Source organism: Lontra canadensis, unplaced genomic scaffold (genome assembly GCF_010015895.1).
Source record: "Lontra canadensis isolate GAN:19392208 unplaced genomic scaffold, GSC_riverotter_1.0 scaffold13, whole genome shotgun sequence".
In the NCBI taxonomy this organism is placed as follows: domain Eukaryota; kingdom Metazoa; phylum Chordata; class Mammalia; order Carnivora; family Mustelidae; genus Lontra; species Lontra canadensis.
Window position 1 is genome coordinate 16,797,225 of NW_022631007.1, and position 16,417 is coordinate 16,813,641.

At 56.9% G+C, this 16,417-nt stretch overlaps 1 protein-coding gene across 6 annotated transcripts in view; it reads right to left on the reverse strand.

The window, feature by feature from the left end:
- Positions 1-2,134: 2,134 nt before the first annotated feature.
- HDAC4 (histone deacetylase 4) overlaps positions 2,135-16,417 on the reverse strand; it is a 281,806-nt gene continuing 267,523 nt past the window's right edge. For all 6 annotated transcript variants that reach the window (XM_032857625.1, XM_032857626.1, XM_032857622.1 and 3 more), the window contains 4 exons: positions 14,837-14,970; positions 3,384-3,468; positions 2,919-3,060; positions 2,135-2,651 (listed from right to left, as the gene is read on the reverse strand). In XM_032857625.1, coding sequence (XP_032713516.1) covers positions 2,612-2,651; positions 2,919-3,060; positions 3,384-3,468; positions 14,837-14,970 — 401 coding nt within the window. In that variant the 3' untranslated portion in view covers positions 2,135-2,611. The remainder of the gene's footprint in view (positions 2,652-2,918; positions 3,061-3,383; positions 3,469-14,836; positions 14,971-16,417) is intronic.

The following is a 16,417-nucleotide window of genomic DNA, read 5'->3' on the forward strand; positions in this document are numbered from 1 at the left end:
AAAGCGTGAGATGACCTCTTTCTCCCTAAAAGTCACGGCCAGCAGGTGGCAGGGGTCCTGTGGGCCGTGCAGAGCTGGCCGAGTTGGCTCCCAGACACTGGGGCCTCCTGCCAGGGTGGGCATCGGAGCCAAGCTAGGCCCGCGGGAGGAGAAAGCCACATGGGGCCCCCAGACCCTTCGGTCCTGCTCTGGGACCGCTGTCTAGGTCTGACCACCAGTATCCCAATGACCAAGCCAACCCAAGAGTTTGGACTCGTTTGGCCAGAAGTCCGGCTGCATCAGTGTCTCCTTCAGAAGCTACCCTGTGAACGCAACCAGACTCAGAAACGTGGCTTGGGGTTCCCTCCCATGGGAGTGCTGTGCCCAAACTCGGAACATGCTTTGGAATGAAACTGGCGGCTTCAAGTGCTGGAAACTAAGTTACCAGTAAAAAGTGACGGTCAGTTACTGTCAATGAGAGAAAGCGCAGAGAGGGGCGGTCCCGATCGGGACTCCGTGCTGTCCCGCAGGCTCGCCAGGCAGCAGGGGCCCCTGGCCTCCCTGCAGCCACAGGCTTCAAAACCCGGGGCCTGCTGCTTCCAGCCAGGACCCCGGCCTTGCGGCTACGGCGGCGACAACCCCTCACAGGTGTGGGCCTCGCGCGGGCCCCATGCATTGCTGACATGCTTGAAAAGGTCTTTGGAAAACTGAATTCAAAATGCTGTCCTGACAACGCGGTCAGAGAAGTTGAAACAGGAGTTTCACAAGTGCTGATGGCCCATGGTGTCTGACGAGCGACCCTGCCCACAGCACGGTGGAGGGGAGGACACAGCACCCCTTGTAATATGACCGATGTGCAGGGAAGAGGAGCCCCCGGTCTGGATGCAGTCATGGTGACAAAGCCGGGATGGATGCCCCGCTGGCGTCACCGTGGAGACTGTACGTCCCCTGACTCCCTTGAGCTCGCTTTCTGAAAACGGCTGCTCCACAACACTGCTCACTGTACAAAAATAAACAAAGATGAAAATAATAAAAAAAAAAAAAACCTTTAAAAAGTAAAAAAAAAAAAAAAATGTACAAGCAAGGATTTAGAAAGAAAGAAAGAAAGTTTAGACATTGTTACCATTCAGGAAATTGCTAAATGGTGAGAAAAAATGTAAAATTCACAAAACAATGCTTATTCAGGATCTCTTTGTGAAAAATTCATACAAAAATCAACAGCAAATTTATATTCTTTGCTATAAAAACTCATTAGGTACATATGTGCACGGAGGTTCGGAGCGGGAGGGGTCCTGTCCGAAGAGAGCGGAAGGAGAGCACACACCGGCCGGCTAGTTGCCCAGTGGCGAACGTGTTGGCGATCTGAAAGTTGTCCAGTCTGGGGTTCAAAAATACGTGAGTTTCAAACAAGATCCCTTTCCATAAGCACCTTGATGTCTAATTCACAAGTCATTCATTCGCCAGGGACCTTTATGATCTGCATTTATTATATATATATACTTTTTCTATAAATGCATTATAAATATTTTATCAAGATTTCATAAGAATCAAGTTTCTTAGCTTGGAATACATTGGAATATATATTATACATATATATATTTATTTATACCTAAAATTTAAGCAATACTTCATGCTACTTGCTTTTCATAAAAAGCATTCCGATCATAACACTGGAAGTGTGCCTAGGACATGCTTCACAACCAAATGGAGATGCTCAATTGTTTGTTATATGATGTACGAGAAGAGAACACTTTGGATTCATTTAAAATTTGTTGGACTTCAAAACCCCCAACAGTATTTGCCACTTTGCTGGAACGACCTCCCTTTCTCTTAAACAGCACTAAAGCAAACCGGGCCTGCAGGCCGGCGGCCCTGAAGCCCCACATCCCTGCTCCGGGCCAGCACACAGCCACAGGAAACTGTACCCCCAATTCCTGCTGTTTATTTTTTCTTAAGGCATTGTTCCTCAGACGTCAGAAAACCCAGCCACAAAAATCCATCAGAGCAATAAAAAAAAGGCACAAACTCGCATCTTCCGATGGCTCGGGAATACCCGAGCCGGTTCCCGCAGGCTCCCGCGTCTGCGTGTGTCCGGCGTGGCCCTGGCACGCATGTCCGCCCCTCCCCCCCCCCCCCCCCCCCCCCCCCCCCCCACCCCACCGCTGTCGCAGACCCCCCTGCGCGCCGCTGCGGCTCCCAGACGCGGCCTGAGCCCGAGAAAACGTTCCCTCGAACAAAAAAAGAAGCTACAGGATGCGTTGAGTGGTTTACACAGAGACTGTGGAATTGTGGGTAATAATCAACGGTAAGCACCAGTTTTCATCGAGTCTGTTTTGTATTATTAGATCTTTGATTTTCGTTTTCCTTCCCTCACGGCCACGAAGTGGGCAGCTCTGCCGCGAGCCGCCACAGGCTTCCTTCCTCCGCGGCCTCCGTCGGGGTAGCCGAGAGCCCGGCGTCGCGGGGGTCCCGGGGCGGTGCAGGGCTGCCCGCTGGGGAGCCCCTGGGGGCCTCCCGCCGCTGCTCCAGCCTTGGGCAGAGGGCGCGGGCAGGCCGCACAGAAACAGGAGCTTTCTCGGCGGAGCTTCCAGACGGGGACAGACAAACAAGAGGCCCGCAGCTCCACGGGAGGCTACAGGGGCGGCTCCTCTTCCATGGGCTCCTCGTCGGGTCTGCGGCCGCGCCCAGCACAACAGAGACAGAGAGCCCGTGGGGTTAGGGCCAAGAAGCTGGGGGAGGGGCGCCGCCCACTCCCCACACCCCTGCCCGTTCTTCCCAGCACCCCCGTTCCGGAGTGAAGGCTCCTCCAGAGTTTCCACGGGCCTTCCCACTGGAAAGAGGTGGCCGTGATGGTGGCATCTACGCCTGGGACCCCTGCCCTCTGTCCCTTGCCGGGCTGTCGGTGGAGGGTGGCCCCGCTGTAGGGCTGAGATGCTCACCTCTTCTCAGCGGGCTTCACACCCACGGACAGCGAGGCCATGGCGGTGACGGTCTCTGCTTCCTCATTCTCGCACTTCTGGGCCTCTACCAGAGAGTGGCCCACTGTGGAGCAGAGGCGCGGCAGGGAGCGCCAGTACTGGCCTGGGGGGCAGAAGCAGCGTTACGGAGCCTCCCCTGGCTCGCAGCGCACAAAAACTGGGCACCTGGGAGAGGGAGGTGGCACAGCCCAGTCCTCCCCTCGGCAGTGGCACCTGGGATGGGGTAGGGGTTGGTGGGGGCGGGGGGGGGGGCAGTATGAGGGGCACAGATAGGGGGCTGCCCAGACTGGAGCCCGCTGCTCGCTGTTGTCTCGGATCTGGGCCTTCTGAGTGGTGAGGCTGGTGGGGGCACAGGGCAGACCCACCTAGACGACAGTCTCTGTGACCTGGGTCATCCCACGCCCCCCAGCGGCCCAGGCAACTCACTGTGGATTTCAATGACTTTCTCCATGGACCGGACCGCATTAGCGTTGGGTCTCTGCTGTAAGACCTTCTCTGGGAGAGGATCAAGCTAGGAAAAAATGTATAAATACACGGCGAATGGAAAGGCTGTCAGCTTCTCAAGTGTATTTGTGGACAGAGAAGAAAAAAAAGCTAAACGTGGCTTTGCTATTTACTATAATTTTTTTTTTTGAAACAGAAGTTGATTTCTTTGAGGTATTGTTTTCAGGGATCGTCAGGCATATTCACGAGCACTCGTGCAGGCAGACACCGCGTCTAGGAGCCGGCTGGCACAGAAGGCTGTCTGCCTGGGGCCTATGGGAGACACCACCTACACCACCGCGCAGGAGGGGGAAATAATGACCACTTTCTGGAAATACCACTTTAACACATGTAGTCTTATAATAAGAAACCCTGAACATCCCATTGACGGTTTTCTTCCCCCAAATGGGGAAAAGATGAAAGAAAGAAGACAATGAGTAGAGTCTCTCCGAGGGGAACCTGTGCTCCCAGTGTTCCCTCCAGTGTAGACCACAGAGGACAATAAGGAAGCACAGGTCAACCAGAGGCCCACAGGGCACACTGCGGCATCCTCAACAGGACCACTAAGCTCGCTTGGTGAAACACATCATGAAAACACAAAAATAATTTTAAAAACTTTAAATAATCAGACAAGCCTACAACACTGAGGGAGATCTGCTGGGTTCCAGAAGGAAGCTGGAGCCTCGTGGGGCCATCACACATCCTGGGACAGGCCAGGAGCCGTGCAGGCCTACGCGGGAGTGACCACAGCACCCCCAGGGATGAGCCAGGCTCACGGAGACAACGTGCCCGCAGAGACACCCGGTGGGGAGAGGTCTGCTCTTAGCCTGCGCTCTGCAGAGAAGGAAGGGCCGGACTCGGTCTCCCTGGTTCACATGCCATAAGTAGAGGGGCTGGAGGCCAGAGCCCACAGTGCAACCGTGGCCCCCTTGCAAGGCTGCTGACTGGTGTTCCCACTTCAGTTCCAAGATGCCTGAGTCTACACCCAGAACCATCATCCAACAAACACAGATGTCCGCCAGCATGGTCTGGGCTCAGGAGAAACCAGCAAGGTCTCCAGCACCACCCTCCAGTAAAGGAATCGGGCTTGGTCTTCCCAAGGCTGGGACAGGATAATTTAGGAAGAGCCTGGTGCGTCCCGCAGTATCAGGGCTGGAGGGAGTGCTCGGGACAGTGACGGGTGGGCTAAAGGGACACACGGGAGGCCTGGTGGGGAAGAGACTGCAGCACAGTTCTGGGCGTAAATCAGAGCATGAAACGTCCAGGAGTCGCGCTGACAAACAGCAGGGACTGGATATCGAACAGGGAGGAGACACACATGGTTCTTGAAGAACTGCACATAATCTGTGTCCCCATGCCCACTCCAAGAGGTGGGGCTGAGCACCTTGAAAAATGAGACAGACACTGAAGGACAGTCCACAGAGAACCTGACCAGCGTTCTTTGCTGAAAATAGTCAATATTTCAAAAATGACAACCAAGGGAAGCCTGGGAGGCTACCACAGCCCAGAGGGGAATAAGGACATGGACGGCTGGACGCGCAGTGGGGTCCCGGATGGGGACCCTGACGCAGTGAGGGCAGCCATGGGAAGGTGAGTAAAATCTGGGCATAGTTTGGCTTACCAGTGCCGAGCCAGGGCTGGCTCCCAGGTTGGGATAAAAGCTCCACCGAGGCCAGGCACCACTGAGAGAAAACCGTCCGAGGGCCTGCGGGAGTTTGGTGACAGCTCTGCCATCCTCCTCTAGGTCTAAAGCTACCCAGAGTTAAAAGTCTGGTGAAAAAACTCAGATTTGGATTTTCAAAGACTGTGGTTATTGGATTGATCAGCTTTAAACTATAAAGTATATTTAATACGAATTAAAAATAAGAGACTAATGTAGGATTACTGAACGGAACTGGAAGATTTGAAAGAGAGCCAAACAGAACTTGTAAAAAGGAAGACACAACAGCAGAAACTGGAAACGCCTATCAGCTGAGGAGAACATTGCTAACCTGGAAGCAATGGCCGAAAAAAGGACTCTGAATGCACCAGTGACACGGGGAGCGGGCAGAGGGGAAGGGTCTGTGTGTCCCGGTGCGTGGGGGACAGACCCGAGCAGGAGGCATCACAGGAGACTCCCACGGCATAGGGGCATCAGGGCGAGGCTGCAGAGCACCAGAGATGAGCAGAAAGCAAACGGTCTGCAGAGGGAAGCAGCTCACTAGCCACCAGGTCCCGTGTGGCAGAGAACAATAGGATGGTGTGCGGCCGCCTCAAGGCATCCAGAGAGAATACGACCATTGACCACAACTGTGGGCCCTATCGGTCAAGAATGAGGGCAGGGGGCACCCAGGTGGCTCAGACTGTTAGGTGTCTGACCCTTGATCTCAACTCAGGTCATGATCTCAGGGTCTTGAGTTCAAGCCCCATGTTGGGCTCTGCGCTGGGTATGGAGCCTACTTAAGAAAAAAAAAAAAAGAAAAAAAAAAAGAATGAGGGAAAAATCACAACTTGAATAAAGACAACCAGATAGGGGAGCTTGACACTGGTGTCCCTCTCCTAGGAACGTATGGGGTGTGCTGGAGGCACAGTGATCCAGGGTGACGGTCCAGAGGGAGGAATGATGGACAAAGAACGTGTCAGGAATGCAGGAAAAGCCACAGATGCAGGAACCATGTAAAATAGTAATGGTGTCAAGAAAGCAAATAGGAAGGAGGGAAGGAAGGAAGGAAGGACGGATGGGGAAAGGCTAGTCAGGGGCCGTACGCACAGCCCAGGAAGGGCCGGGGTAGGGGCTTCCCAGCAGAACACACAGGACACCGGCCGGCGCAGGTGAGTTTCCAGCAAGCAGGTAACATTTTGGTGAAGGCACGTCCAGAGGGGACGTGCTGTCTCTGGTCTGTGGACCCTCGCGGGTCCAGGTGGTATGAAGAGGGAAGAGGCCACTGACTGCATCATGGGCACGTGTTACCACCTGGAAGGATCGCCCCTGGGAAAGAGCAAAGCAGCTGTGTATCTTCCCCCCAGGGGGAGCGGATGGAATGTGGGGGACTCTCAGTCATGTGGGGGAGAAGGCAGAAAAGGGACCAACACAGCACAGAGCAAGATGTAGAAATGAGTCTGAAAAAAGCAAAGCCACAAAAAACAAGCCGCTACCAGCCCCACTGTAAGGTCCAGAGTCTCCACTTAGTGGGCCACCTGTGGACTGGTGAGCAAAGCCGTGGTGAGACCCAGCCTGGCACGGCCCACAAAGGCGGCGTCTGTGAGAGCAGGGAGGCGGCAGGACTCAGCGGGCTTCCTGCACAATGTGCGGAAGCGGAAACCCATAGCCGGATGTAAAGGACAGCTCTACACGGTGACAAAAACATCAATTCATCAAAAGGATGTGATGACTTAAAGTTTGCGCACATTTGATAAAACTGTTTAACACGCGGGAAGTGAACATTGGCCGACGGACATGGCCAGACGCACCATGGCAGGAGAGACTGGCACATGCTCCTTATGGACAGCAGACAGAAATCAGCAGAGAAAACCACGTGAGGGCACCACGGGCCTACCTGGCCGAGGGACGGAGGAGTGTGAACAGGGAGGAGGAGGTGCGCTCCTCCAAACCACGCAGACATCCACGCAGGCGGACCACGCTCGCCCACACACAAGGCCACCACACCCACTCTCAGCACGGCGCCATCCATTAGAAACGGGGCACAAATGAGAACTTGAGACCTTGAGGCTGGAAATTAAACCCACTGATCACGGGTCACCGGAAATCAGGAAACGCTTGGAAACGAGAAGCAAGGAAAATGCCACGTATCAGCGTGGGAGGCGCAGCCAGTCCTGAGCCCTAAATGCGGCTGTCAGGTAGAGCAGATGCTCAGTTCAGAAGGCGAGCCAGAGAAGAGAAGAGTCCTGCAGAGAGGTAAATACACAGAAAAGGGGCAGAAACAAATTTTGGAAAAGGAAGGACATTGTAGCTGAAAGTGGATTCTTAGAAACAGCTTAACTGGACAAGTTCTAGCAGGGCTGCGCCAATGCACTCCAGCAGGGGAAGGGGCCATGGCATGGGGGCGTGGGAAAACCGGCCGAGGGGACAAATCTCTGCTGCAGCGCGACATCTCAATGCTCATCCATGGACGGACAGAAATCGGCTCAGAGTCACTTTAGATTTTCACCTACAGGAGACCCGTGGCCCAGGAGAGCTCTCCCGGTCAAGGAAGAGATTACTCTGTTCTCGAGGTCACTCCTCCAGAGGTCAGGAAAACAGGAGATGCCTAACTGTTCATCAGTCCATCTGCCTACCCACCCATCCATCCGTCCGTCCACCTGTCCACCCATCCAGTCACCTGTCCATCTGCCCATCCGTCTGTCTGTCTACCCATCCATCCACCCACACATCTGCCCATCCTGCCTTTCATCCACCCACCCATCCATCCAATTTCCCCCTCTAAGAATAAACAGGAAAAATACGGTCTGTCAGGAAAATGGGCCAAAGCCATGAACTTCACTAGAAGAGAAAGTCTAAGCTGCCAACAAGTACCTGGGAAGATGCCCGGCGCCGGGAGTGGTGAGGGAATTGATCCAGCCTGCCTGGGTGCTGTTGACCCCTCACCCGGCAGAGCTCAAACATCGCAACACCACGTGTCACCAAGGCCCGGTGGCGGGAGCTCATCCTGGCCGCCAGCCTACGACAGCCCGCTGGGTCCTGGGCTGAGAAAACGGCTCTGCTGCCCCCGGCAGCTGGGACCCCTCATGGAGACAGTGGCCTCCCCAAGAGCGGCTTGCTCTCAGCAAGGTCCTCTGCTGAGGGCATGGAGGACCAGAGCCCAGCTGTCTTCCAGGCACGAAGCTGTGTCCACCAGGTCCGGGTCATCAGAGCCTGTGGGGTCCCACCTGTCCCACTCGACTCCAGTATTTGTCATAAGTTCAGTGTCACCACTTTCAAGCACAAAGAGGGTTTTAGAAACGTAATTCATCCCATAGATTATCACTCTGAAGCACAGGGGTGTGTTAGAGCAAGGAAGTCACACCCAGGTCAGCTGTCTGCCTCATCCTGGGGTGGGGGCTCCCCATGGCCGGTCTCCCCGTGGGACCCACACTCCAGGGGCGGTGGGCCTTGCGGGGTCTTGTGTCACCCTCCCCCCAACATCCTCTGCCACTGTCACTTCCCCCGTCTCAAGCCACCCCAGGGGATCAACTTGTCCCACCATCGGCGCAGGTAACGGGGGCTGGCTCCTTCTGTCCCTGGCACCTGGCAGAGGCTGCTGGAGCCCAGAGGCCTCACTGTGCGGTTGAACCAGGAGCAAACAGGGAAGAAGGGTCCTCACCCCATGCTGGGGACCTTCTGTGCTCTGCCTGCCATGCAGGTACACGTCACCCAGGGAAAAGATCACGACAAACCTAGGGGCAAAGTGTCTTCCCAGGGGCAGCGTGCACATAAGTCCGAGGGGACAGCCCCTGGGAAGAGAGCGCGCATGGCCTCCAGAAGGGGCCCGAGCAAGGCTGTGACACGGCTGAGAGGAGGAGCCCTGGGAAGTGCCCCTCACGATGGCAGCTGGTCAGCTCGGCCCACTGTCATGCAGCAACCAGTGCTGGGCTCTGTTCCATGGCCAGAGACGTGACATGGGCTGCTTCTGGGCTCGACTCAAGAAAAAAGGACCAGGAAAGGGGAGAAACTTTATGGCTCAAAATATTACCCCCTTAATAGCTGGGATTCTATTCTTTCATTTAATATATATTTTTAGGGCAGCCCACAAAGCACTAATCCCTGTCCTACACACTTGGGTTTCGTCAGTGAACAAAGCAGACACCCATCCCCCCGTCTGACACTATCTCTTACCTGGGGAGAGACTGCCAATAAGCTAAAACCTTCCTGGGTGAGCAAACCCAGCAGAATGTCTGAAGGTGTTAAACGCCATGGGAAAGTGCAGAGCGGGGTCCTGGGACACGGGGTTTGGGCAGGCAGGCCGCTATGGCTCCTTGGGAGCACAGCCCGCTGTGGCCAGGCAGGGGGAGTGGCCTGGTCCGTCCTTGGAGGGCAGCTGGGACTCTCCTGCAGACAGGGCTGAGTGGGGTGCAGGCATGGGGAACACAGAAATGGTAGATAAAGGTCCTTGTGATCTGGAAGGGGGCTCAGCTGGAGAAGTAGATCACTTAATGCCAAAGCACTGCACTTGTGCCATGGGCCTCCTTTGGGAGGTGGCTGTCAGAGGGAACAAGCGGGCCGGCTGTAGACACAGTCCTGTCCTGAGGGTGACAGACAGGAGACCCCATGCCATATTCACCCTGATCTGAGTCTGTAGACTTCAGAACCTCAAGGGAAATGAGGCTTATCGAGTTCAGTCTTTAAAAAGCTGGCCTCAGCCAGAGCGGGCAGGAGAACTCAGAGACCATCCAAGTTTGAGAACGAGAAGACTGCCCCGTGCAGATCACCCATGGTCTGTAACATCTGCTCGGGGGGCCCACTGTCTTTTTAGGTATGGAAATCTTTTTCCTGCTCCATAGTTTCAAACTGCTCATAATTCATGTGGGAGATTGACAGGTGACAGCACCCTGACAGGGGGGTTATTAAAACAGGCTGGCAGAACTCAGGTCCACGCTCAGGCTTTCCAGAATACATAAAACTACGCGTTTGGGAGCACCTGCGCCGGCCGGGAAAATGTCAGTGATGGTGATGCCAGACGCCTGTCCTCGGGAGCACCTGTCCTGTCCCCACTGGGGGCCTTTCTGCAAGTGGCACCGGGCGTCCAGAGCCCCTGGGCAGCCATACAGCCAGGTCCTTGGCCCACACTGGTCAGCCAGTGGGTATACCTGCCCCTCCTTCTTTCCAGGGGACACAGAAGACGTCACAGGAGGATGACGTGCAGCTGTGTGACCCCACACCCACCGCACGCACGCCTGTGCCTGCCAGGCCCTGACCAGCCTACCCACAGCAGTGCACCTGCTCTTGGGCACCAGCCTCTCTGCTCCTCGAGTGCCGTCGGCCCAGCGGGTGCTTGCCCTTTTCTCAAGGGAAGCCCCACAGCCTTCTTGGCCTCAGCAATGCTGCTCCCCAGAGACAGAGCTCAGTCCTCGTCTCCCTTCCAGGGGCATAGGCACCATGGATCACACCACAGGGGGCTCTGTGCCCTCGGCTGCAGTCATGGCGCTCTGCCTGCAGAGGGGACCTCTAGGCACTCAGGCAGCTGCTGTGTGGGGCGGTGGCTCCCAGGGAAGCGGCTGTCAGCAGAGCAGACCTTCAACAACAGGCTGGAGGGTCCCTTTGCTCCTGACCTGGCTGAGTGTTCCCTAAGAACTGTCGGTCGCTTGCTCCCACAGCAGCTGGAGAAATAGCCCTACCACGTTCTCTCCAGCCGCAGGGAGAACCTCTCCCGGGTCCTTGCACTGACCTTGGGCAGCCTGCCTGGTCTCCCTCACCCCCGGCTCTTCTGTCGTGCTGTGTCCTCATTGCTGTGACGTCCTCTCGGAAGAGGATGAGGGATTAGGAAAAGCACCCACAGAAGGTGAGCCCCATGGACATGGGATTCTTCTGCCAGAACCCTGCTTGCCTGTCGTCCTGGGAGCCGAGTCAGGTGGCCTGCAACCACAGGGACCTTCATCCTTGTTCTAGAAAGGGGGCCAGGGAGAGTCAGCATGTCACCACGTGTCCTCCATCCCACTGTGACTGCGAGGATGGGGCAAGGAGGCTGCTCTGTGCATAGGCTCCTCTGGCCTCTGACACGCGGTGAGAAAGCCCGCCTTAGGAACCAGCAGGTGACTCAGCACCCTAAGCCAGGAGCATATGACAGGGACCCTGTGTCCCCCGACCAGCATCTGCATGTCACCAACCTGGTTGCCACTGGCTGAGCCAAGCCTGGCGGGGAGCAGTGAGTGCCGGCATGAGGGCACAGATCCCCGGCCGTGCGGTTGAGTAGTTCAGTGTCTCTGCCCCGTCTCTGTCCCACCGCTGCATCTGTCTCTGTGTCCCTGTCTCTTGTGAAGTTGGTGTGACCACCGAGAGCTGTCACAGGGTAAGGATGTAACAAAGGAGCCCAATTCCCCGATGATGCCTTCCCGGACACTGGTCTCACCTGATACCCGCCTAGTCTCCGCTGATCCCAGACTTGGGCTAAAAGGGGACACTTGGCCTTGAAATGCCACGTGATCCACAGGAAGGGGCCCACATAACCCCTGCTTAGTGGGGGATACCTGCCCTGGGTCCCTCACTGTTGTGAGCCAGACCAGCCTGCACCCGCCCATGGGGCTCCCTGCATCTCCATCCACACTACTGGGTCCCTACACACCTGTGAGACACACTGAAACGAGTTTTCATTGCCAACTGTCCCTGACAGTTGCCAACAACTTAAAGCTGAAACAGTCACACAGATGGGCTGTCAGGAGAAGGTGACCTTCCGATGCAACCCTCCCCCCTGCCCCCCCACAGCAGACCTGGCTCTGCTCCAGCCCTCACCATCTGAGGCTGCACATAGGGAGTGGGGCTCTGCCCAACTTTCTTGCACTAGAAAGATTTTTAAGAGACTTCGGTAAAACCGGTGCTTCCTGCTCTTTGATGTGCTTAAGGAAAAGAAGGTTTTCTTGTTGGAGAGCAAACACCCAGGAAGCAAGAACAGGCAGGAGCTGAAAGCCAAGTTCTTTATTGTTATTTGAAAATAACTAGCTAGGAGAACCAAAAAGCTTCCGGAGGGTTTGGATATATTACTCAATTGTCTTTAAACTCTTAACAAAAAAGGGGAGAGAAGACAGCTTTATGTAAAGAGATGGTGAGTGAAAGGTGGAAAGTCGAAAATGCAGGCTGGTATTTTATTCTAGAAGAGTGGAGTACATTGCTAACCACCTGACCAGGAAGGAGACATGTCACAGGGCTCTGGGGTCTCCTGGTGACTGAGCTTAAAGTAAACAGCATGCGTGACAGAAGGCTGAGAGGAGACAACAGAGCCACCTGAAGCCTGCCATCCACAGCCCCAGGCTGACCACAGCCTGCCCAACGGCGGCCAGGGAGCCGAGCTCCAGAGCCCATGGGGCACATAAATGCAAAGCCATTCCTTGCGGGGAGCCGGTCCTGGGGACTCTGGCTGCTGGGCCTCCTCAGCCTTGGTGCTTAGGATCTCGACTCTCCTCCTCTAGCCCCTGAGCTCAGCCCCCGAGGGCTGCCACCCCAGAGCACATAGGAAGGGTTTCTCCTCTGCTGCTGCCCAGAGACTGTGCCCACTCGGTCCCTGCCCTCCTCTGGGTGAGTGGACCCAAGAGTGAGACACTGTGGCCCTCCCTGGTGCCACACTCCCCAGGGTCACCTGGCCTTCCACTCCTACTGGGGCCAGCTCACACAGAGGACACGCACAGAGCTTCCCAAGGGTTGGACTCCAAGTCAGGCCATGCTCACCCGTGGTCCTGCGCTCGTATGGCTGACGCCAGGACCTGGGTCCAGACATCACACCTGCCTCCAAATGCCACGTGGTCAGCTTGGTCCCCCCTGAGCCTGGAGGGGCACAAGCCACGCACCTCATCCTACTGTGTCTGCAGCAGGCCTTCTTTGGCTCACCCAAGTCAAAGGGAACAACACTGACTGCTAATGGCTTGAGGACAGAGCCCTGCGTCCCATCACTGGAAACCTGTCTACATGTCCTCACCCCGCCCCTTCTTGCTGGAGGCAGTCAAACTGGATACGGGCCTTTGAGAGCCTGCTTGAATCCCGCTTTGCATCTCCTGTCAGGGTCCTCCTCAAAGGCCTTGTGGGTGCTGCTGTCCACTGTGTGTCCCTGACGGGGGTCTAGGAGTGCAGTGTCAGGGTGAGCCTGAACCTGCTCTTGGAGATGTCCCTCCTGCAGGAACCGTAACTGGAGCTCAAACTTCCAGGCTGGGACACCACAGGGATGGGGCCCCACTGACATGTCTATGGCACCTGAGGGGAACCTCAGTGGGAGGCCTTCCTAGGGCAGGCTAGGGCAGCCCTCCTCAGGGGAAGTGGCTGGTGCTCCTCACATCACTCTCTCCCAGGGCTTCAGGGCCCTCTGGCCTTGGCATCTCCCAACAGGGGTCAGTGCAGTGGGAGGGGCGCCCTCCTCACCAGGGCCTCCTCGACTAGCGCCTGGGACATGGGGTAGTCTCCACCTCGGCCTCCTTGGCACCCGCCCTTCAGGCCACTCTGCTCTCTCAGCCTTCTCTGGACGGGACTCCCCACAAGTGGCCGGGGTGTCCCAGCACCACCTGTGCCATGTGGTGTCAGTGCTGTGTGGCTGGCATGGCTTGTCCTGAGCTGTGTGTCCTCCAGCCTCATTCCAGGGCCCTGTCGCTCATGCTCTCTTGAATCTTGGTGGTGACCAGCAGGAGGGTCACTGGCAGAGGGACCATGGCAGCCCCACTGGACGCTCAGGGGACCTGTTCTCCTGGACGGGTGTCCTCGCACACCGCAGACCCGTATATGCCCGTCTCATCTCCTGAGGAAGGGGCCGTGAGTCCCAGGCACGGCATGGGAACAGAGCTCGTGGGCCGCCTCCAGGCATTCCCCAGCATGGCCCCCAGCACCTCCCTCCTGCAGGCCAGACCGGGGCCCCAGACACCCTGCCCACCCTTCCCAGAGCCACAGCTGACTTGCTTCTGGGACCCAAGTGCTAGAGCTGCAGCAAGCAACCAGAGTGCGTGGCGCTGTGAGGGGCTGGGACCCACCCCACGCTCCTTCCAGGGATGTAGGAGGCAGGTGCGGGACCCCATCTCCAAAGGCCTGTGGATGCACTGAGAATTTCAGGAAGAGCACAAAGTGGAAGTTGCAGGTAGGTTTCATGTCACAAACTTCAGGGGCTCAGTGAGCTGCAGAGCATCCTGTGGAGGGCGGCACCTCCCCTCCCGACGTCCGCTCCACCCCCAGCCAGGCAGCCCTCCCCATGGGGAGCACCAGCCAGCCAGGAGGGAGGGGCCCTGGCCCAGTGTCATTCCAGAACATGAGGCTCCCACAGACTCTCTCCCTTAAACCCTTCACTCCCTCTGTCCGGACCCTCTGAGCTTAGCTGTGCAAGCCAACATCTCCCAGATTTTGTCCTGTGGCCTCAGTGGGGACACAGCACAGGGCCCCCGGCTCGGGCATCACCTATGGGCTCAGAGCAGGGAGGCGGGGCTCCATGCCCCAGCCTGCGACACCGGCCCGGTGACACCACCCCCAGAACTTACCTGAGAACCCCTCCAAGAACGGACCGTCCACACGGAAGGAAGGGAGGAGGTTAAAATACTCTCAACGCACATGCAAAGCTGAGCATCCTTAAAGTATAGGGCCCTGAACCACCTTTACCGAGAAAAGGATCCTCGACAGTCCTCACTCGCTTCCCTCCCCGCAGACCAGAGGGCTACATCGAACGGGTAACAGTCCCGCGGTAGGGCGAGCGTGAACCCGGAGCCCGCGCACAGAGCAGCCCTGGGCCCCTTGGCTGTCCTACCTCGTTGCCCAGCAAAGCAGAAACACATGCTTCCGAGGCATCGCAGATGGCCGTGAGGTCGTGGCCCCCCTCCAGCGCCAGAACGATCCGGCCGCCCGCCAAGCCCATCAGCTGCTTCGTCAGGTACCCGAAACCTGCAAGAGGAAGCGGGAGATGCATGCGGAGGGCGGGGACGGGCTCCGAGCCAACGTCTGGCCGCCGATCAAAGCGCCCAGAAGCGCATTACATCACATTACAGAGACCCAGGGGGCCGGCGCTCCGAAACCTAATGGAAGCCAGGTCTGCCTGGAACACAGTCATTGAAGAATCTCAGCTCGGGATTCTTTTTGATCTGTTTGAGAGGAGGAATTACGGTTTGGGTGCTTTGATTTTATAACGCCGCAAATCATCTCGTTTGGGGGAAGGAAGGAAGGAACCCCAGGAGGAGTCCTCAGCTTCCTGCTGGGACCGCGGAGGGGGGAGCATGAGTGTGTCCCCACAGCTGTGCCCACGCAGCCTGGGGACCAGAGGCCCAGGGGTTCCGGTCAGCAGTGCGCTGGGCACACACACCCCTGGGCGGGCCCCTCCAGGACTCTCACCCCATGTCCAGTGGGTCTGGCTTTCCCTGACAAGCATAGCATACCCCCTGCACTCACATCTCCGCCTGCCCGCAGAAAGTGTCTGGCGGGTCACAGTGATTACCATCCGTGCCAGAACCGGCTGGCGTCAATGGGAGCCGAACCACCCCGCTGCACCTGAACAGCGGCCCCACCACCTGCTGCCGTCAGCACACGGGGCCCAGGTCTAGGCTGTGCTGCCCGGCGGCTGCGGACCCAGTGAGGCTGAAATATCCTGAAGGCTGGGCTTTGTCTCTGACGGACACAGGGATGCAGGCCCCGAGGCTGCTGCGAGGACCCTGGGTGCACCCCAGCCTACGCTTCCCCCGAATGCACCTCTCACAGAGGGAAGGTCAGTGGCTGCCCCAAATCGGGTGCATCTGGGGCCACCCATCTCCCACAGCGTCTGCTTGCTTGGTGTCTGTCATGTTTCTGTAATTCTCACAATGTTTTGAACTTGTTCATTGTTATGAGGCTACGGTGATCCCAACTCGCCTACATCTCATATGACGTGAGGACATTTTCACAACAAAGTCGCTTTCAGCAAAGGCTACACCTGCGCAAGCCTAACACACTACCTTGGGCCGTACGCATCACTCTTTGGTGCCCTGGGAGAGCGCGAGGCCACCTTCCTGGCTGCACTGCCGCACCCACTTTACTGCGGGGCCTCAGGACAGAATCCCCCCTAAGTCAGGGAGAGCCCGGGGGTCTTGAACACAGATGGCAGCAGCTGGCTGTGCACGGAAGGGTGCTGGGCACACAGCTCCCTCTTGATCCTCTGCTGGGTCACTGCATGGGCTACCGGTGGCTCGGAGGTCCATGCCGGAGCATAGCCCTCAGGAGAGCAACCCTGTGTCTTGGTCCACACGGCCCCGTTGTGCACCCTCTGCTCACTGGGGTGGCTGGTGCGCTCATGTTCCCTGGTGAGACATGATGAGGAGAGCCTCCTCCCGTTTGTTACCAAAGGGGAGGCTTGAACCTAACC